This window comes from Ceratotherium simum, chromosome 12, assembly GCF_057802395.1.
Source record: "Ceratotherium simum simum isolate JZ-2026a chromosome 12, ASM5780239v1, whole genome shotgun sequence".
Lineage (NCBI taxonomy): Eukaryota > Metazoa > Chordata > Mammalia > Perissodactyla > Rhinocerotidae > Ceratotherium > Ceratotherium simum.
Genome location: NC_141911.1, coordinates 6674729 through 6696510, shown reverse-complemented (window position 1 = coordinate 6696510; position 21782 = coordinate 6674729). Strand labels below are relative to the sequence as shown.

The 21782-nt window shown below is 38.5% G+C and overlaps 1 protein-coding gene across 1 annotated transcript; it reads right to left on the bottom strand.

The window, feature by feature from the left end:
• Nucleotides 1-298: 298 nt before the first annotated feature.
• On the bottom strand, nucleotides 299-21540 carry BNIP3L (BCL2 interacting protein 3 like). Its single transcript, XM_004433563.3, has 6 exons — nucleotides 21355-21540; nucleotides 14177-14360; nucleotides 10443-10515; nucleotides 5006-5109; nucleotides 4721-4870; nucleotides 299-3071 (listed from the first exon to the last, which is right to left on the bottom strand). The coding sequence occupies exons 1-6, from the start codon at nucleotides 21452-21454 to the stop codon at nucleotides 3023-3025; spliced, it is 660 nt and encodes a 219-aa protein (XP_004433620.1). The 5' UTR covers nucleotides 21455-21540; the 3' UTR covers nucleotides 299-3022.
• Between the last annotated feature and the right edge of the window lie 242 nt (nucleotides 21541-21782).

Genomic DNA, 21782 nt, shown 5'->3' with positions numbered 1-21782 from the left:
CTCCTCTGTGAATAACACCCTGATGCTGTCAGGCAGAACAAAGGCTTGGAATGTCAAGGCCCCACGGTACTTCATATGCCCTTCTCTGAGGAATAATTACATTATGTGGTGACTGTCTCCTGAGGGTAGGACACTCGGGAGGGCAGGAATATCGTTCGCTCCCACAGCACTTGGACACTGTTGGGAACTCAAGTATCTGAGGACCCCCATGATGGAACATTTCTGTGTGGACAGGGAGGCCTCTCTCCTCTCAACTCCCAGGCGACACACGTGACATAAAACGATAGATTGACAGAAAAAGGTTCGTGAGAGCTTTAATGGCACAAAATGTTTATAGCTACAAGTTATACACGTATTGTAAACTGTATATAATGATACAAAGTGCTAACTAAATAGATGAATAATGCATAATCACTTTGGCTCAGTTACTCCAATCATTTCAACAACTGGTTCACTTAAAAATTTATCTCACTGGCTAAGTCTTCAATTTCCATTTTTAGAATCGTAAATATTTTTACTGCAATTGAAGTAACTTGCTGCACTTTTCAATGTGCAAGTTTGTGCAGTTTTGCTCTTATTTCTATTTACAAATATTTTAAGCCAGTTTTCATCAAACATAAGAAAAACGAAACCTGCCTTTTTGTCTCCAAACTATAAACAGGTATCAAACTTTTTAAACATTAATCTTAAAATGTCAACTGTTAATTGTTGAATTCTCCTCTCCAATCACATAATCTGTTTCCGTTCAACAGAAATCTGGGTAGAAGCATAAACATTTATCCCGTATGTTAGGGCTATCAATAAATACCGCATGATTTCAGCTTATAAGTTCTACTGTGATCCTGTATTCATGTTTTAAGTAATAGTCCAAAATTTCACAGATATTTTATGAAAAAGGGCAGAACTAAGTTTATTTTCAATGTTGAAAAAATTAAAAATACACCCAAGTTCAATCACACTACTGATAACAATTGCTACTGAATTTCAAAAGAGGGCAATGTGCTGCCTGTAAAAAGTTGCTCTTATTTTAAGTAAAATTTGACTTTTCTCTCCCATGATACCAGTTGTAATACAAACTATTATAGCAGTTTAGCTATTTAGTTCTCTTTAACGTCACCAGCCTTTCCAACTTTATTCAGGTTTTTCAAAATCAGTGGGCCACCAGATTTACTTTCTTCCCAAAGAAATTCAAATAGGAACACATGAAATAAACAGGTTATAGAAGGAAAATCAAGTGTTACCAGGTTTAAGAACAAGACAGAAACAAGGTATAATAAAAAGACGTCCAAAATTATTTAGACATCAAATGCTAGAAAGAAGAACAAAGTAAAATAATTCAGAAAACTATTCTGCATATATCATCTTTCTTAAAGATGGTAATAAAGTCAGCTATATTCTTGAAAAAAGATAGTCAGAAATTAATTTTTTTGTTTAATCTGTATGTTATTTTCCACTATAACACATCAATTTTACAAAACTTGATGTGAGAGAAAGAAAGAGTTAGTCTCTGCAAACTGGCAAACCTGGTTCTCATAGTGTTTTTATTCAAGTCAACCTGATGCACTTTATTTAATGAATAGATTGCTAGTTTTAAAATTAACAATGGTTCTGTAAATATTCCATAGTAATGTCTATATCATAAACAGTAATTATTTATATATAAAACATATAACGGTATCCTTCGGAGTCATGCTATGTTCTGAAATCCAATAAATCTACTTGAAATAACTGGTAATCCTGATGCCTTCTAACAATTTGGTCCTAAAGCTTCACATTTTAAAAACAAACAAAAAACGTATATCATTGAAGGAAGTTGTTGAGTGTTCTGGAACTTCAAGAGTTTAACTTAACTCAAAAGATGGCTACACAAGAAAACGACCAGTGCCTGCAGAATCACAGGAATCACCTTGGGAAGATTGCACAGTAAACATTGAAAAGAGAGAGAGAGAAGACAACAAATGGCATCTTTTCAGAACTTTGTCAACTGTTCCCACAAACCAAGTCTGTTATTCAAAGTTGCACAAGTGCTTGGAATAACTCTGAACAATTGTCTTCAGAGTTTAAAGGCTTCAGAGGATAAGTGATGCTTCCTAAAACAAGAAGCCTGTAGTTATACCACAAACTGGAACTCATTCCAAAGCCTCTTGTTAGGAAAAAGAAAAGAAATAAAAAAAATTTAAAGAAAATCATGAAAAATTCACATGCAGCTAATAAACATAAAAATACCAAACACACACACAAAAATCCCAAAAGCAATTTCATGTATGTCTAGGCCTGAGACGTTCCTTATCAGAAATAAAGATTCTACAGCATAGAAAAGACAGCATTACTACACACTAGTATTAAAACTGATGTATTCGAGTTCTTATTCTATGCCGACCTATCACTGATATAGTCTGCCTCCTACAAATTAAAGGCGCCATCAGGAGGCTTAGACAAAAAGTGGCTCCAAAGATGGTTTAAAATAATTTTTTATTGCCCAGGATATTTTTCTTCTTATGTTTTGTTTTTTTTATTTTTGTTTTCTTCTTTAATAATTATAAATTCAAGCTTAGGGAAGCTTGTCTTTGTCTTGAAAAACAAAAGAACAAAGCTTTTACATCATTTGCTAACCTGATCTTGTTTTAAGAGAGAGATGGTACTGATCTTGCAAGAGTAAAATTTACACCATGGACGATGCAGGTTTAAGTCTGGTGGTACTAAAAGGAGACAACAGCATTGTTGACAAAATTATACTCTGCTGGTGGCATTTGCGGAAAAGAAGCCCTTGCAAATTTCTAAACAACAGTAAACTCTGTTAGGAAATTCTAAAGTGTCTTACAGGCCAAAAAGGGAATGAGGTTAGTAAAATGCCTCAACAGAGTTTGAATAAAATACTGGATTTGAGAGTTACTGGAACTTGGATATGTAAAAAGAGGGGGGCAGGTTGGGTCATGCTTACAATGGTCTCAAGTTCAAACAAACTACTGTGACAATACACCACTTCACAGGTCACACGCTGTTCCAGGGGCTTTTCTTTTCCTCAGTAGGTGCTGGCAGAGGGTGTGCTCAGTCGTTTTCCAATATAGATGCTGAAAGAAAACAAGAGTGTATCACATTCCATCTGTTTCAACAGTTGTACACCAGCTTGTCCACAGGTTGAACTGTACTTAAAAACTAAACTTTTCAGTCCTTGTAAAAGGCTCTAAAGGGATATGTGCGCAGCTCCCTAACACCCTGAAATCATCGCTGACTTAAAGCTGGTCACCAGCCAGCCAAACGGGTTTTCTATGATTATGTTTATTCATCAGACAGGACTGGACAGCACAGGGTCAGCAATTAGAGCAAAGCCAGAGAGAACACACCTTTCCAAAGAGTGAAGCAGAACCAACCTTCTGTGAGACGTTCCTTTGTGGTGGACAAAGTGTTCTATTGATACTTCAGATAACAAAATATCATAATATGCCAAATTCTAAAGCTGCCAGTGCTTTAAAGGGGGCTCTTACTAACAGTTTAACTCTTAAGCATTAAGGGCCTAATATTACTTTTCCATGCCAGACATGTATTTTACCTTTAAATAACAGAAGCAGAAAGGAAGTTAAGGAAACTATGGCACTAGCCTCAGCCCTCAGTGTAATAAAACCAACCAACTTTTAAAAATCTTTTTCTCTACATTCATCTATCACAATAGTTAACTTACGCCAGCAAGAGAAAGAGTCTGACGATTCAGGAAAGGAAGAGATACTGCAAGGTACAAAAACCAACGTCTTGAGGGCAAATACATTCCTATACAGTCAATCTTGTAGGGGAGTTTAAACTCCACCCCTGCCCCCACACCAACCCTACACGACATGCACACACTCCCTTTCCTCCACAAACACCCTCCATTCTGCTGTTTGTGATCGCTGTCCTCGCCATCACAAAAGCAGACCACGCACCCAGAAAGACAAAGGGTGTGTGGGACAGTCACAAACACGTTTCCATGGTCATGACTGTGAACGTCTCTCCCACATGCTGAGCTGCTTAAAGAGAAGAGAAGGGATGACATATCTTTTGCATCTTATATAGAGAAAATGACCCACTGGACATGCTTAAAGAGAATAATAGATAGGTCTCGATAAAAATGAACAGCTAGTGTTTAACTCCTAAAATCTTTCAAAAATACATTTCCTCAACTGTTCACATCAAGAAAAAAAAAGAATTTAAAAGACGTACTTGAAAAATTAACAAATTACAGGTAAATGTGGGGTCAATTTAAGAAGAATAAGTGAAAATGCCACAAGGAGAAAAAAACAGTACTCCCAACCAACCTACCAGTTTCATTCAAGGACAACTCAACAAAATGGTGTATTTTCCCATCTGGGAAAAAAAAATGTTCATATCAACCCCAAAATTTACACACTAAAGATTAGTTTACTTTAAAACGTAGCTAATCTTGAGTACTTTATGAACGACAACAAAACCCAAAAATGAAAATCAAACATAGAAGAGTCTACTTAAAAATGCTCATTTAGGGGATTAATATGAACTGATTTTTCAAATTAAAAAAATCCTACTATTAAAAATGCTTATCAGTATACCAACAGTGTATCAACTTTAATAATTCTAAGTTCACCATATTTGCACTAGGACATAAAAAGCAGAACAAAACAAACTGCTTTGACATGTATTTTGTACATCTAGAAATAAAATATGAGGGTCAAATGAAGGGAAAAGCCTTTGGGAGTCCACCAGTACTTACCCTAGCCCCAAAGCCAAAACATGTGAAAGGAAGAGAGATGGAATGAACACCTTGAGAAATTCTGCGGAGAAAATACCCCCTTTCTTCATGGCTCCACTTTTCCTCATGCTTAAAGAAACAGAACGTTTGGGGTGTCTGAAGTGGAACTCCCTGGGGGAAGAAATTCAGAGGCAGGTGTCAGAAACGCATTTGCTGAAAATAGCTTGGGAATGAGCAGGTCCACTGCACACGAGAGTGTGAGCTACATCCACGGTGTCCACTGAAAAGAAACCCGTCAGAACTTACTTTGGTGGGATGTTTTCAGGTCTGCTGGACCAGTCGGAAACCCAATCTACACTTTTCTTCAAAGCATCAACTTCTTTCTCTCCTTCGACAACTTCTTCTTCTGACTGTAAAGAAGAATTCAAACTTTAAAAAAGAAAAAAAAAGGAATACTGATTCTTCCTACTACAAAAGACAAATTGAGACAAAATACATGAAAATCATAAGGTTGTGTGTAATTTTCATGTAAGAAACATGCTGTTTTTCTAAAAAGGCTGACAAAAAACGATCTAAGATCAGAGTATTTAATATCTTAAAAAAAACTTGAGTGAGTTTCACTGTTGTTATATCTAAGCATAGAATATGAACCTGAAAAAAGTGTATTTCGGGATAAAGTGTTAGCTAAGTGAGCAAAATAGTGATAATTGTTGAATATGCGTGATACTTATATGGAGGAACATTGTAATATTCTCTTCTGTATGCATTTAAAAATTTTCATTTTCATAATTGAAAATAAAAGGGAACACAGCAAAAAGTATATGCTGACAAATATAAAGTGATGAGAAAATAAACTAGGAGATGTGATGATGAAATTTATAATAATAGTACTTATTAAGTATTTATCAAGAGACAAGCATCATTCTAAGCACTTTACATGCACTGACTTTTACCTTGCAACAATGCTATAAAAGTAGAAACTATTAATACAGTCATGTGCTGCATAATGACGTTTTGGTCAATGACGGACTGAATGTAAGACGGTGGCCCCATAAGATGAGTACCGTACAGCCTAGGTGTGTAATAGGCTGTACCATCCAGGTCTGTGTAAGTACACTCTATGATGTTCGCACAACGACAAAATCACCTCATGACGCATTTCTCAGACCGTATCCCTGTCATTAAGTGACAGATGACTGTATTCCATTTTACAGGTGAGTAAACTGAGAGAGAAACTGAGCACATAACTGCCTAAGGTTCCATAAGTAGCAGGGCCAGTATTCAAACCCAGGCAAACTGTCTCTAGAGCCTCCACTTTTTTTTTTTATTTTATTTATTTATTTATTTTTTAAAACATTTTACTTTTTTATTTATTTATTTTTTGTGAGGAAGATCGGCCCTGAGCTAACATCCATACTAATCCTCTTCTTTTTGCTGAGGAAGACTGGCTCTGAGCTAACATCTATTGCCAATCCTCCTCCTTTTTTGCCCCCCAAAGCCCCAGTAGATAGTTGTATGTCATAGTTGCACACCCTTCTAGTTGCTGTATGTGGGACGCGGCCTCAGCATGGCCAGAGAAGCGGTGCGTTGGTGCGCGCCTGGGATCCGAACCCGGGCCGCCAGTAGCGGAGCGCGTGCACTTAACCACTAAGCCACGGGGCCAGCCCTAGAGCCTCCACTCTTAAGCAAGGTTTTACTCCCTGGAAGGAGATTATATTTTTCAGACAAATCGATATCCAAACATTTCCCAAGGTTTAGTCAAAACTACTTAGGCCAAAAGTTTTTTGGAATAATTTATTTTATACTGAGTCAGAATTTGACATCGTTCATATCAAATATATGAAAAAATCTTTTTTCTTGCTAATGATAACCTACAGTTTTAGGTCAAGAACAATTAAAATTTCCAGTAGCTTCTGTTTCAACAGAATCCACAGGAATGAGAAATTCCTAAAGATGATACAGCACTATTTATTTACTCAGTTTTAAGGAACGTGATGCTCTGACCTCAGACCAAACGGTCTCCAAGCTAAGAACTGTTCTGTTCGGTTATTTTGTTTGAATAGGATTCACTCTTTGACCAGAGCTTTCATTCTTCTCGGTAGGTAGTCATGAAACACACAGCCTGCCGTATCCACGGGACTCTTTTCTGACAGGTCTAGCACTCTATGAAATAACTGCCCCAGGAAGGTAGCTTCAGACAGTACAAACGGACTACCAATAGCTAGAGATTATCAAAACGAAAGTGAAATCCCTGTGGATTTCTGCTACTCTGGTGGCATCATTCTTATTTAGTTTTCCTGGACTTGGCAAATTCTGCTGAATGACACAATGTCGCCTTTAGGATTAAGTTTCTTCCAGTGGGTAATGAGATTACTCAGAATCATGAGTTGGCTCTTTGGAGTAAAAGTGAAAACATCCCCAAATCAAAAACAATAAATTGTTACAATTTACTTATAGATCAGTTTGTGTACACACAATATCTGACTATATTTGACACACCACAGGTCACTTCTGTGTACAGTTTCCAACTTGGTCTCCACGTCTCTCTCTAAAACTGCTCAAAGATTTAGGTTTAAATTTGTGAACAAGTTCATGTTTCATACTTTCCAAGAGGATGAAAATGTAATAAGACTTTTTGCTTTAATTTTTTTTTAATATGATGTAATTTTCTCTCAGTTGCATGAAGCGAAGTTATCTTTGGACTAATCATTAAAAAAAATTCCTTAGATCAGTTTAGAATGCTTATCTTAAGAATAAGGATCATAAGCTCTCCTCAGTGACTACCACCCTGTGCTTCCTTTTATTAATTTAAAATTTGTCAATTTTAGGTTTTAAATTGTTTTCTGATTTTTGGAATTCCAGGATATGGTAAAAATGCACTTAATCTAATTAAATCAGATGCATGCTTTAGACCGAATCAATAACCCTCTCTCAACCCCTCCGTCTATGTGGAGAGAAGATTCTGATCATTTTCGCCTGTTCTCATGTGGAAGTCCCTTAGCTTCTAATCACTTACATTTTCTTCCCTGGCCTACCTCCAGTCCTCTTAGGTCTCTAAATGCGGATATTAAACTGCATACCGTGGTCCATGAACAGATAAACCACAGTTTTACAAGGGGAAAAATGAGGATATTTTCTGTTTGAATCGTCTTCCAATGATGCCCAACACTACGTTGGCCTCTTTGGTCCCAGCAACACACTGTAAAAATGCTTTCAAGAGATAACCTACAGTCTATTTTCTGCTACAAAACTCGTGAGGACTATCATCCTAAAAGTATAGTTCGAATGTTCTTTTTCCTAAATGCATTACACTGTAGGCTTCCACATACCACATCTCACCAGACATGTTTTAGTTCATTCTCACGACCTCGCGACCTCCCCTGCAATCAATCCCATGTTTCGACTTATTTCAGTAGGAGGAACAGGGGCCACAGGCTCAGATAGCAACGGTTTTAATCCTGGCTCCATCACTCACTCACCCTGTGATCTTAGACCAGTAACTTAATTAAGACAAAGCCTCACCTTTCCCATTTGTTCATGGGGATAATATCTACCTCTCTCACTGGACTGACAACATTACAGGTGGGAAAACTTTTTTTTAATTAAATTTAGCACCTAGAATATATCTAATAAATATTAGCACCTTTCCTTCCTCCTCCTAGAAAAGGTTAAAAATGTCATATATTCCTCATGTAGACATATACAAAAATATTCAATGCGTGCAAGTACCATAACAGTCCTTTGTTAACTGTTTCCCAACCCTAAGCTTGCTTCTCAAAAATCCATCCTTCCAAACCCTAAAGTAATTAATTTTTAAATTATCATTTCCTCAATTTAAAAAAAAGCAATGTAAAAGGCTTTTTGAATGTTTAAATAAACTATACCTACTGATTTCCCCCTTATTAAAAGTCTTATTCTGAAAGTCATAATGTTGACCTTATAGGAGTTAGACTGCTTTTCCAAAAATGTAACCTTGTCTAAATTGACCAATCTGATTGTTAATATCACTATAACCAGATAATCAGTGTTCTTTTAGGTACTTGTTTCTGAAGAGAGATCACACGGCAATCCTATCACAATCTGATACAGAGGCCAAAGTCTTACATTTTCTCTCCCAAATTTCACAATTTCCTTTGGAATTCTAGGATGGATGCAGTCAGCTCTAGAATTCCACTTAAATTCAGTTATGAGTTGAGCCTGATCGTACACCTGCCACTCCATGAGCCAGGACAGCACTTATCAAAGTGTTCCATTAAGTTGTTAGGTAGATGATTAGGAGAAAAAAGTGTGTGTGTAGGCGGAGGGAGGTCTAAGGTCAAATAAGCTTGGGAAATTCTTGGTTTAAATAAACAGATTTCTTTACTGCAGGAATTGTCAGAGCCCTTAACATGGTGCTACACACTGTGACTACTGGAGTGGGAGGGTGAGGGAGCCCAGGGGCTGCATTCTTTTCCATTTATGTGACTTCAAAACTATCCTATGGAGCTTCCCACTGAGCAAATGTTCCTCCAAACGCATTTTGGAAAATGCTACTCTAGATTTTCAACTTGTCGGTACAAAAAACCGTACAGATTGAGGACATTTTCCTCAGGAAAGACTACGGCAAAGAATTAATTTCATTTCTCTATCTTGGGATTCCTTAATACACTTTTTGCCCTTGAAACTATATATATTTTCTTCTTTATTAGTTACAGCTTACTGCATATGGCAAGACTGACATACATAAGTGAGCAATTCAACAATTCCAGTCAGACATCTTCCGACAAAAGAGCTTTTGCTTGCTACTGTAAGCTTTTCTGTAATATAAAGCTCATCATAAAATAAATTTGTACTTAATCCCATAGATTTTCTAGGCTTCAGAGAACAGCACAAATAGAGCACAAAGTAGGGAGAAATTGTGCAGCCTCTGAAACAGAAAGAATACTGGGTGGATTCAAGATAACATGCAAAATATTTCTAGTGCAGAGAGACTCAGGACACTGCACAGTGAGAACCCCACAAAACAAAGTTGTGTTAGAATTCACTTACACATGCATTTAACATACATTCTTCAAGCACCTTAACCTAGTAGAAAAAGACAATGGTTCCTGTTCTCAAGGATTTGCACTCTGACACTTTTAGGTGACCTGACACGTCAATACAATTAAAGGCTGGCTATGAACATTCTAATCATTAACAATTATTTATTTATCCTAAGTTTTATAATAAAACCTTTGCAAGCTTTCAATACTATATCCATCTATGTTTCCAACATTGTCAGCTCCTGGTGAACCATATTCATCTTCTTTAACTTAAAGAACCTCACATACTTTAGATGAATTTTATCTCAGCTGCTAAGATTCATCTCAAAATCACTGCTTTGATTTCAGAGGCGGAAAGTTTTCACACCTGCTTCTACAACAACCTTCCTTTTCACCTATTTTGTGACCTTAAACAAGACACCTGTCTCAGTTTTCTATTTATAAACTCAAGAAACTAGCCTGGAATATGGGCACGATACCTTATAGACAAGAATTTTCTAACTCTTTTGGGTAATAGGGCCCCAAATTCTTAGTTGTAAAGGAGTATAACAAGGATTGCATCAGCCTAAGTAAACTCGAGAATCAGAAAGTGAATAACTTAAAGCAGCTTCAAATTACTTTCTTTAATATATTTTAGCAAAACATCCTCATTTAGAGGTTTGCATTGTTTCTAATTACTTATTGTAAATCAGAAAACTAAATACACACACACACACACACACCTGAGAGCTGTGGTCCCTGCTGGTGTGCATGTCCACATCAAATGTGATCTGCCCGTCTTCTCGTGGGGAAGGGCTGAAAGAGAAAGAATTGAGCCCTTAGTTTTAATTCTCATTTTGTCACGTAAATGAGCCTCTACTGGAGATTAGGAAACTAAAAGGTACCGTAGTATAACTTTGAAAAAGCAGCACATCGGAAAGTGTATCATAACCCTAGAGAAGAGAAAATGAAATCGAGCACCCTTCCTCCCAAAATGTCCTGCAATTTTCGGGGGTGATGAATTCCTTCGCAATGATAAATTTGCAAAGGAGATATTACCTAAAGAGACAAGACTGTCACATTTTCTTATTTTTACTCTTTTTCCAATAAAAGCAAAATGATCTTCAAATTCGGAAACCTGGTTTGGGGTTCTTTTTCTTAAAGTTCTCTCATCATTAAATAATTCACCACCAGCAGTTCTCAAAGACTCCTTCACATGTTCTTCGAGGTTAAAACGGTTTCCCTAATACTATTAGGATTTATTTGCCTTTTTCATTCTCATTCTCTCATGAGAGGATAGTGACCTTGTCCCAAGGCTACGTGATGTGTGATACCACAACAGAGCGAATGCAAGAGCAGATGAGAATCCAGCTGTTTTCTATTAAGACAGATATTAAAGAGATTTGCAAAAATGTAAAACAATACCACTATTCTTACTGACTTTTTTGGTTAGGGAAAATAGTTATTTTTCATTAAAAAAAGTTATGTTACAATATAATGGGCTTGTTATTGTTGAATAAGTACATATTTTTAAATTATCTTAGTTCTAATTTCTAATACAGTAAATATTAAAATACATAACCCACATGAACAAAAGATCTTTGGGGTCCCTAATAATTTTTAGTAGTGTAAAGGAGTACTGAGACCAAAAAGTTTAAGAACCACTATTCTACTTATTTCAGAAATATTTGCTCTGAGCTATTTCAGAGTGAATTATATAAGCTTACATATGAATACATAACCTTTAATGAAAAGTACAAGATATATTCCCAGAACAACAAAAATTTACATATAAATTTTTAGATAAAAACACATGATCACGAACTGTACTTGATACAATAGATGGATACAACATGCTAAGTTCTATCCTTAGCTTTATCAGTGATCCCTTGTGTAACCACAGCAAATCAGTAGATCTTTCAAGCCCCGCCCCCAATCTAAACTCAAGTAGGGATGAAAAATGCTCCAGGCCTACCTTGCTTAAAGGAATAGATATTAACTATTAAAGTTACCAAGAGCATGTGTACAATGTTAATATATAGAGATGTGGGTGAGAGGTACTTAAAAAATTAAGATCACCAGAAATGTATCTGACTGATGAGGCCTAGACTATTATAACTGATATAGGAGAGTCTTGAATGGGGATAGGAAAAGATTAAAGCTGGTTCTATAACAAACAAACATACTAATGTATTTAGACAATTTTTGTCTTGAACCGGAAATCTCAGGCTATTGCACAGGAACCAAGTAGAACGAGGCACTCTTGTCCTCAGTTTACTGTCATTATGCGCATAACACCATTGGGTTCACAGCCAGAGATCAAGGTGAGGGCCAGCCTTACACAGCCATGACCAGGTCAAGACAGGAGAATGACAAAATCAAGAATCCTACAGAAGCCCTGCTCTACTTCTACATTCTTCTTTACCACTGGCACCAACGCCACTTAGAAAAACACTAAGTATTTCACTGGTAAACTGTCTACTACTCCTAACAATTTGGAATGCATTAGAGCTTCAACCCTGGCTCATATGGGGATCAGCTGGGGAGCTTTTAAAATATTCTCATGTTCTACCCTACCCCTGACAACAGAATGGGGATCTCTAGGGATGGAGTCTGTGCACTGGTATTTTTAAAAGCTCCCTGAGTGAATCTAGTGTGTAGGCTGAAAACTCCTCCAATAGGGTGGGACACAAAGCAGAACACACAGGGGTTACCTTCTACCCACCACGGTAACAAAAATGTGTCTATGGAATAATTTTTATATTGAAAATATACATATATTAGCTTTGAGACTAATATCCAACAATCCTAAAACTTTTCCTCCTACAAGAAACACTACCCAACAACTTCAAATACAGAGATGCATGGCAATTCAAATGACATGAATTGTGAAGACATTTTTAAATGTTTGTGTGTGTGAGTCAGACAGCCCAGGAGAGCATCGCGGAGCTCCAGTTCTAGGCCTCCTCGGAAGATGACAGCACCCCAGAGCCTGAAGATATTTAAGCTGGGGGATAGGCAAGTCTTCAAAAGCATTGGCCACACCTCGCTTCACATGTGAACAACAGGTCCAGGGACAAATGGTACCAAGGATCAAGGGTCATACACTTATCAACAAGCCCATAACAAGCAGAAAACTTCAGAAGCCCATCAGCGAGTCCTATAATATAAATGCAATATAACATATAAACTTCATTCCGAAAGACTAACGCAGTAGCTACTGGAATCAACAACAAGCTGCTCAGAAAAGAGCCATCTGCTCTGCTTCTGCTTATGACAAGAGCCACCCAGGCGCTTAAGCAGCACAGGGACAAGCCAGAGATGAGACGGGGTGCTGGGAGCACAGCGTGCCAGAGCCATCAAACCAATCCTCTGCTGCCTAGGGAACATCCGTGGATCATAAGACACGCAGGAACTTCGAACTTGACTTAACTGATGTTTGTCTTTTTATATTTTTTCTGGTGAGTAATATGTGATATATATATACACACAACTTTTACAAAGTACAAAAATATTCAAAAGAAGAAAAATATTCACAATTCCATCCCCTAGAGATAATCAGTGTTTACACTTTTAAATGTTTCCTTAATCTTTTTCCTGTGCATTTGCATCCTCTCCATGGCTAACATCAGTTAACTCTTGGTTAACCAGATCGTCCAGTACCCCATAATGCTGACAGTACGGCTATCAGCGGTCTAAGAATTGTTAAATATACCACTGTATCATTTTATACCTAGTCTTTCAGGAAAAAAAAAAGCTTGCACCAAAAAATAAACTAACAATTTGGTTTCATTCTATTTGCACTTATCTCTGTATTCTCACTCTTTCACCATAAGCAGCCCTTAATCAGTGGAATTAGTTTCCCCAAGTCAAATACAGAGAAAAACGAGGTCTGAAATAAAACTTCCTCTGAGAAAACAGAATGGCCTTCAAAGTTAACTATCTTTACAGGTTTATAGACCTGGTTGGTGCTGCCTCTGCGCAAATACTGCTATAATTTGAATCAACTTGCAGTTCCTGTGACTCAAACGATTACTAGTGTCTACTACGTGCCAGCAGCACTGCTGTCAAGGGTACAAAGGAGACGAAACATGACCGCTGCCTTCTGGAGCCTCACCATCTAGAAGGGAGGACAGATATATACAGAGATAACTGTACTCAAGGCAGAATGTGATCTGTGAAACAGGGACACAAAGAAAAATGGGAGAAAGTTACATTAATTCTATGCCACTGACTTTTAAACTGATAAACATCTAAAAATGATACAATCTGAATCAGGAAATTGATTTGATCTGGGGAAAAACAGTGGGCACTCAAGTACTTGTCAATTAGCTGTCTCATTTAAATACACATGCTGCAATAAATCAGGAGTCATATTTTGTTAAATGAAGATATAAGCAATTTATATTGTCTAATGGGAATTAACCTCGTAACCCATCTGTTTCCTGAATTCTACCAAAACGTGGATATCACTTACCTGTCACAGTGAGAACTGCCCCTTGAACTACTCTGTCCTGATTCGTGTTGTGCATCCAAAAGAATCTTCTCCATGTCTCCATTGTGGATGGAAGATGAGGACGGTACATGCTCTAGCCCCCCATTTTTCCCATTGCCATTATCATTGCCATTGCTGCTGTTCATGGGTAGCTCCACCCAGGAACCTGTCGGACAAGTCAGATAACTTAAGTTAGCCACAGCACAACCAAATTTATCATGCACACTTGTGAATATGGTGAGTTCTGATAAAAACTCTGACTCGACTCAAACCAAATGCAACAGTATTCTGAAGAAAATAAACAAGAAGCAATAAAAGTCTAAAAACCTATATAGTTCTGTTCCTGAAACAGCTCATGTAATCAACCAATTTAGAAGAAGCTGCAACTCTAAAACTAGTACCTTAGAAAATGTGTCTTTTAGCCAATTTTCTCTCTGGTTAAAGCTTAGTTTAGATACAATAAACACTTTACTGAAAACTTTCAGGTTGCTTTTGAAAAAATAAATAGCTACTTTACTACTAGACAGGTTACTTACCTTTAATATTTTAGTTACATATATTTTTTTTTCTGTAGTCTACCTCAGCTATTTAGTTGCATCCGCTCCACAAATGAAATAAACATATGGCTTAGAAACTTCATAAAGGTCACCTAAGTAAGTTAACAACTATGTCTTAATTAGCACAAACAATTGAGAAGCTCCTAGAGAGGAAACTTAAATACAATCATAAAAATTTCTATTTGTGCACAGATCTGGAGCATAAAATTAATGCAGCTGGCTCTTAACTAAATCAGGTGACGATGCTAAAAATTCTGAGAAAGCTTTACCTCCGTCCCACAAAGTAGTTTCTTCTCTTCCTTTATACCTCACTCTTTCTATTCTTCCTCCTTTCCCTAAGCACAAAACACACCTTGTCAACTTGTCTTTTCTCTCCCGCGAGTTCCTATCTTTCTAGGATTTTCATTAGCCTTGTTGGTCTGAGGGGAAAAACAACTGCGCACCCGCCACAGGGACACTGACGTTTTCTCAGGCCAACAGTGGAAGGGGTGGAGCCACAGGAAAGGGGACGTGGCCTCAGTAATTTGGATAAGTCTTCAAAATATTTATTGGCCAAATGAGTTCGCTGAACCCATTAAGGTGCTTTAATTTTATGATAACAGTAGCAAATTAACCAACTCAATAACAAATAGAGATAGTGGTGTATTTTTTTCATAATTTCCATTCCTTACAACAAATTTTTGTTTTAGAAAATGTAACCAAGCAGGTTGGTGGGGCCATTCCTCTAAACTCACAGCAGAAGAGTTAAGAGAGTTCTGTGGCTGAACAGTCCTCCATCAGTAAATCAGAATAATCACCACACAGGCTCAAACCCTAACATGCTCTCTCAACGAGGTGATGACTATCCCAGATAAGCTCAAAGGCAAACTTGGTTGGAAATCTGACTCCACCGCTATCTGTCGGTCTGCCTTTCTGAACTTCAGCTTCCTCATTTGTAAAACAGAGATAATATCACAATGCCTACCTCCCAGGGTTGCTGTGAGGATGAAACATAGCAACATAGGTAAAGTGCCTAGTAAACAGGAGATGCTCAATTATCACTAGTTAAGAGTTTGTATTTGTAAAGTACTCAGAACAATGTTTGCTAAATAAAAACGAAATTACCCTTCCCTCCCTTTCCCTCTAAGGTAGTCCCAGGGGTTGTCACAGTCTCACAGTCACCACCAGTTCTTTGGGACTACACTGCCAAACAACATAGTTGTATGATATCTCCGTGGTCTCATTCTAGCTACACAAAATGGAAAGACTAGATAGAACTCATACTGGATTAACAAATTCAACAAAGCTAAGACAGATCTAATACTGAAGGTAATTTGACTAAATATTTGGAGTGCCTCTGGAGTGTATAAGAAATATAGTAAAAGCATCCCTAAATTTGAAGCTCTGCAAAATATTCTAATTGGAAAGAGAGACAGAGAAAGAGAGAGATATATCCAAACCGTTTTTCTCTACTCCCACTGTTTCTAGGATTGTCAAACTTATATTAAACTAACGTGACCAGTTTTCTGGTACAGAAGCCCAATGTGTGCCATAAACAAAAACAAGCCAAAGGCAGGAGCTGCTCCGGCAGAAGCAGAACTAAGGAACCAGGAGCTCCAGATGGGTCTCTGAGGAAGCCAGGCTTCCCTAAAATATAATTAATGTTCCCTTGAAGTAGCTGATCAAACAGAAAAAGGCTGTAACAATATCAGGTTTTCTGGACCTTCCTTTTTTGAAGGACTTCCAAACCAATATCTAAATCCTACTTTCTGCATTAAAAATATGTCAGCAATCAGAATCTAGGAACTTGAGGAGACATACATAGAAAAGCTTAGCAAAAGTGATCTCTATAATTGCCTTAACACCCTATAGCAGAACCAAAGGGATTTCTACTCCAGGCAGACAACATTTATTTGGCGTGTATTAGTGCACTGGTTAAGAGCACAGGCTGAAGCTGGACTCCCAGTCTATCATTTACAGCTGTTACACCCTAGACAAGTTCCTTAACCTCTTTGTGTCTCAATTTTCTCATCTGTAAAATAGGGATAATAACTATTTCTACCTGAAGGTGGTCAAAAGGTACAAACTTCCAGTCATAAGATACATAAGTCCTGGGGACGTAATGTACAGCAAACTACAGCAACTATAGTTAACAATAATGTATTGTAAATTTGAAAGGTGCTAAGAGAGCAGATCTTAAAAGTTCTCATCACAAGAAAACAAAATTTGTTAACTATGCGTGGTGAGGGACGTTAACTAGACTTATCGTGGTGATCATTTTGCAATAGATATAAAATCAAATCATTATGCTGCACACCTGAAAATAATATAATATTCCATGTCCATTATATCTCAGTAAAAAAAATACTGTTCCCTTCACATAAGAAAAAAAAATTTATCTACCTCATAGCATTGTTTGGAGGAGGAGATGAATAAAGCACATAGAAAAGTACACAAAGTCTCTAGTACATGGTAAGTGCTGGGTGTTATTACTATTATAATTATACTCTGTATCTTTTAAAAAACATTTCTTATTGCAAAATTACTGTATTCCTTGAGAATGTATACATCAGTAAAGGTGTTTTTAACACCTCTGCTCTCAACCTCCCACATCTACTCCCAAAGGAAACCACTGTTAAGTTTCACATTTAGACTTGCAGAGTTTTTCAATGAAATATAATTGTTTTGCTTTCGTTTTCCAAAAAAAAAAAAAAAATGGAATCATATTGTACATATTTTTCTGTAAACAGTGTTTCTTTCCTAACAGCTTGTAGATGTCCTTCAATGTCCACACGTACTGCCTTACTTCAGTCTTCTGGACAGCTGCATTGCATCCCATCATAAAGATACACCACACTTTACCCATCATCCAAATGGCAGTGGTTAATCATTACCCACAGGAGTGTTTCTAATATTTTGTTATTACAACCAGGGCTTCCCTGCACATTCTAGAGGGTAATTTAGCAATATGTATTAAGAACTTTAAAAAGGTAGATTTCCTTTAACTCAATAATTCTCTTCCAGAAATATCATCTAAGGGAATAAACAGTGCTGCAGGGAAAGTTAGGACAGATATTCATTAAGGGGTTACATATTCGCTTTATCTTTTGAGTAAAATGGAAAAAAGCAAGCTTGTCTTCCACTACAGATGAACTACACATGCCTTTTTCTCATCACCTCGTTCATTCCTGATTTACAGCCTCAGACTTTCTTGATGTTCTAACTCTACCAATCCTCACAATGTCCCTTTTTACTTGAAAAGGAAACAACGCAAGATATGAGGATTGTGCTGTCCAAGAAATACAAAGTTGAAAAAAAGCTGAGTGAACTTTCTTCCTAAGAAGCTTTAAAACGAAAAATTGGAGGCTCTATTTTGTTAAAAGACTACTTACACACCAAAAACTGTTCTCTTATGCCAGACTATACACATACACAATACAAGAGATATTTTCCAGTTTAAGTCTGAGAACTGCTAAGAGATTCGGAGAAGTATGCTTCTACATTCTCTAATATAGTACGCATCATGAAGGCTGGTACAATAATTGTGATTACATTCATGACTGTATGTTGTACATACTCTTGATAGTTTTATAATCACCAGTTCAATGCTCTTGCAAAAAGGGGAGTGGGACAGCTAGGGGGTGGGGGAGGGGAGAAAAGGAGAAAGAGTATTGCTGATTTTTTCCCCAACTTTTCAAGGTCCCACATGTAACTCTTATCCTAACCAGGGGTAACACATTTCATTATGTCTTATCTTCTTTCCTCAAAGCCTTTATTTTATTCAAGTTCCTGAAGATTGAATCCAGATCAAGAACTGTCATTGACATTCTTCTAAAAACAAAGTTTGTCCTTTTGCACAAGTAGGTACTTACACACCAGTTACTTTTGTATTCAAAACAGTATCATAGGGCAGTGAAGTTTCACATGTCATAGCCTTAAAAGCCGCCTTGCCACACTGGGGAAGCAAGTATACCATGGTCGAAGATGTTTAAAAAGAAAATAAAAGGCTGTTCTTCCTACAATAAACAATAACAAAATTCTACTGCCATGATTTTCCTTATATTACTGACTGAATTTTAAGACATAAATGTCCAAAACAAATATTCTTAAGTAACTTGATAGTTTTCTCAGGAATAAAACTAACAACTGGAAACTGGAAAATATCCTTTTAACTTTGGAAGTAGTTCAGATATTTGTCCACTAATTTGTAATGAAAGTGTACAGTCCTCCTACAATGCTAAACTAAAAAAAAAAAAATCAGAGAAAGGTTTCATTATTCCACATATTTCAATAATTTGCTATTAAAACTCTGCTTTGACCTCTGAACTAAAGATAAAATCCCAAGCCAAGGATAATCTGTACAATGAGTTCATCTCCTGTTTTTCTTAGTTGTGCAACTTTACCCAACAAAGAACTTCAACTTATCAGCAATTAAGATAGTATTAGATGCCTGAATAAGTTGTTTTGCTCCGTGCTCAAAAATCACTTGAAGGAATCAATAAGCCTTCTTGTTTTGTTCAGTCCAGTGTTGTATAATGAGCTAAAAAAAAAAAAAAACAGTAAAAGGCAAAACGCGAGGAATGAAATATGGCACTACCTAAAAGCTTTTCAGTCACTTTTAAAAGCTCACCCTACCCCAAATACAACACTTTCTATCTAGCAGATTTCCCAAAGCAACATTTTGATATCCCACACAGGCTGAGTGTTCTTCTACTTCTGTAAGAGCTCTTATACACGTAGCAGCTACTGATTGGCCAAGGACATCAAATACTTCAAAGGGCTGTGAGACTCAGAGACAAACAATCACATATAGCTCAACCTCATTTTTTTGTTAAATGGTCAAAGGAAAATTAAAATTCCTCTGCTTTCTGTGAAATGTACACACAGGTAACCAAACACCCAACTTACACAAGTATCATAGGAAAACACTTGGGTACAATTAAAAAACGGTATATTAAAAAGAGATAGGCAGGTCACCTCTGTACATTAGGTGGAATAACATGCTGAGAGAACAAGAAACCCACACAACCAGGGGATTCTAGGCCACTGAAGTGTCCTGAAAGGAGCACTAGGTCTGGTAAAAGTAAAAACCTCAGCTCTAGGTGCCAGCCTGCTGTGAACCTGGACAGCACACTTTAGACGGGTAAATAACACGGGCGAGTTCTCTCTCAAGTCTCCTCCCATTCTAAAATCCCATGCTTCTGAAGAGTATGGTAAAAAGGGGTAAATAATTTAAAAATGCATATTAATATGTGAAGCAAATAACATTCAAAGACATAAATTAATCCTAATTTACTGCGGGAAATAATATATAAATCTTACATTCTAGAACATAAAATAGACAAAAGTTTTAAAAAGTCAACATTTAAGAAATTTATCCACCAAAAGATGGAGCAACAGCAATAAGCAATGATAACATCTTAAAATACTCTAATTCTATCCCTGTCTTGTGAGGACAGGAACTCTCTTCCCTAAAATAATCTTTAGGCCATGCTGCAACACCTCCCTCTGATGAAATACATAGCAATGCCTTTAAACGTCATTTAAGCACCCAAATGATTTTTAAACGATTTCATCTAGCCATATGGTAACTGTCCCAACTACCTCTTTCATGAGATGAATTACAGAATGGTTAGGCAAGAACGTATCCAAAAAGACTCCGAGCTCTCAAGACAACAGGGACCACCTTAGCACAAGATGTCTGGGCATCAGAATGTTATGAAAAGCAACTGTAGCTGACCGCAACTCAATACTGCCCAGTAACTTTCAATCGCCCGTGTGTGTCTTTTTAATCCCTGTTTCTGAACATTCATTGCCCCAGACTCCGTGATTTGTGCAATCTTGGATGGCTCAAGAGGCTGTTCATAAACAGTTTTACAGGGCACATAACCCCATCGCTTCAAAAACAAAAAGAAAAAAAAAAGACACTTGAGTAACTCTGAAAAATCTCAAAAAAAAAAAAAAAAAAAGGTAGCATAGGCTCCTCACCCCACCTCTCTGTGATACAAGTAACCACTAAATTACCAAATGATTTTCCTGACCAGCCCGCGGTAACAAAGGCCCGCGACAAGAGGGCTCACATTCGAGCCCCAAGGGAAGGCCGACCAGCGAGGTGGGGTCAGCTGGGCCGGCCCACGCCCCGTCGCACACCTGACCGCCCGCCATCCCTCGGGCGCCCCCTCCCCCGGGCCGGCCGGCCGCGTCCATCCCCCGGCGTCCCCGCCGCACGTCCCCATCCCTGCCCACGTCCCCTCGGCCGCCCGCTCCGCCCACCCTCCCTCCCCGCGCCTGAGGCCCGCCCCTCCACGCCCCGATTGGCTCCGCTCAGGGGCCCACCACAGGTGGGATCGGCTCGTCCCCATTCTCTTCCCACCCACCTGCCCTCCCCGACACCTAACCCCAGCAGCCCCTCACCCAAAACCCCGGGAGGAAGGGGAGACAGGTCAAAAGGAAGACAAGAGCACTCCTCCTGACAGGTAACGGGAGCTGTCAGTCACCCTGACATTCTCGGCCTGGACCAATGGGCTGCCTTCTCCTCCCGCCCCGCGCGCGGAGCTGGCAGCGGCGGCCACAGCAGCTCCTCCTCCCCCATCCCCTTCACGGAGCCCGCCGGCCCGCACTCACTGTTGAGGCCGGCTGGCGGGGGCAGAGACTGTTCACCGTCCTCGCAGTTGTTGTTGTTGTTGTGCAGGGGCGGCGGCTGCTCTACTAAATGAGACGACATTGTCGGGCGGCTGGAAGAGCTGCGGCCGCAGCAAGACCGTCTCTGGTTCTCGGGCAGCAACACAACAAGCCGAGTCCCCCGCCCCCTTTTCTGCGCCTGCGCAGTCCCTCCCCTGTCCCTGACGTCAGGGCCCGCCCCAGCCACGTGATGACAACACAAGAAGCTGCGGGGCGGGGCGCGGGCGTTCCCAGGCCGGCTCCGGACGTGGAGACGCGAGAGTCACGCTGACGCGCGCGCCAGGAATGAGTTCTTGCGTGTTATTTGTACTGGTCTGATAGAGTGAGTTATGCGGCTGGAACTGGGCTTAGAGGCTAGGGAGAAGTGTGTA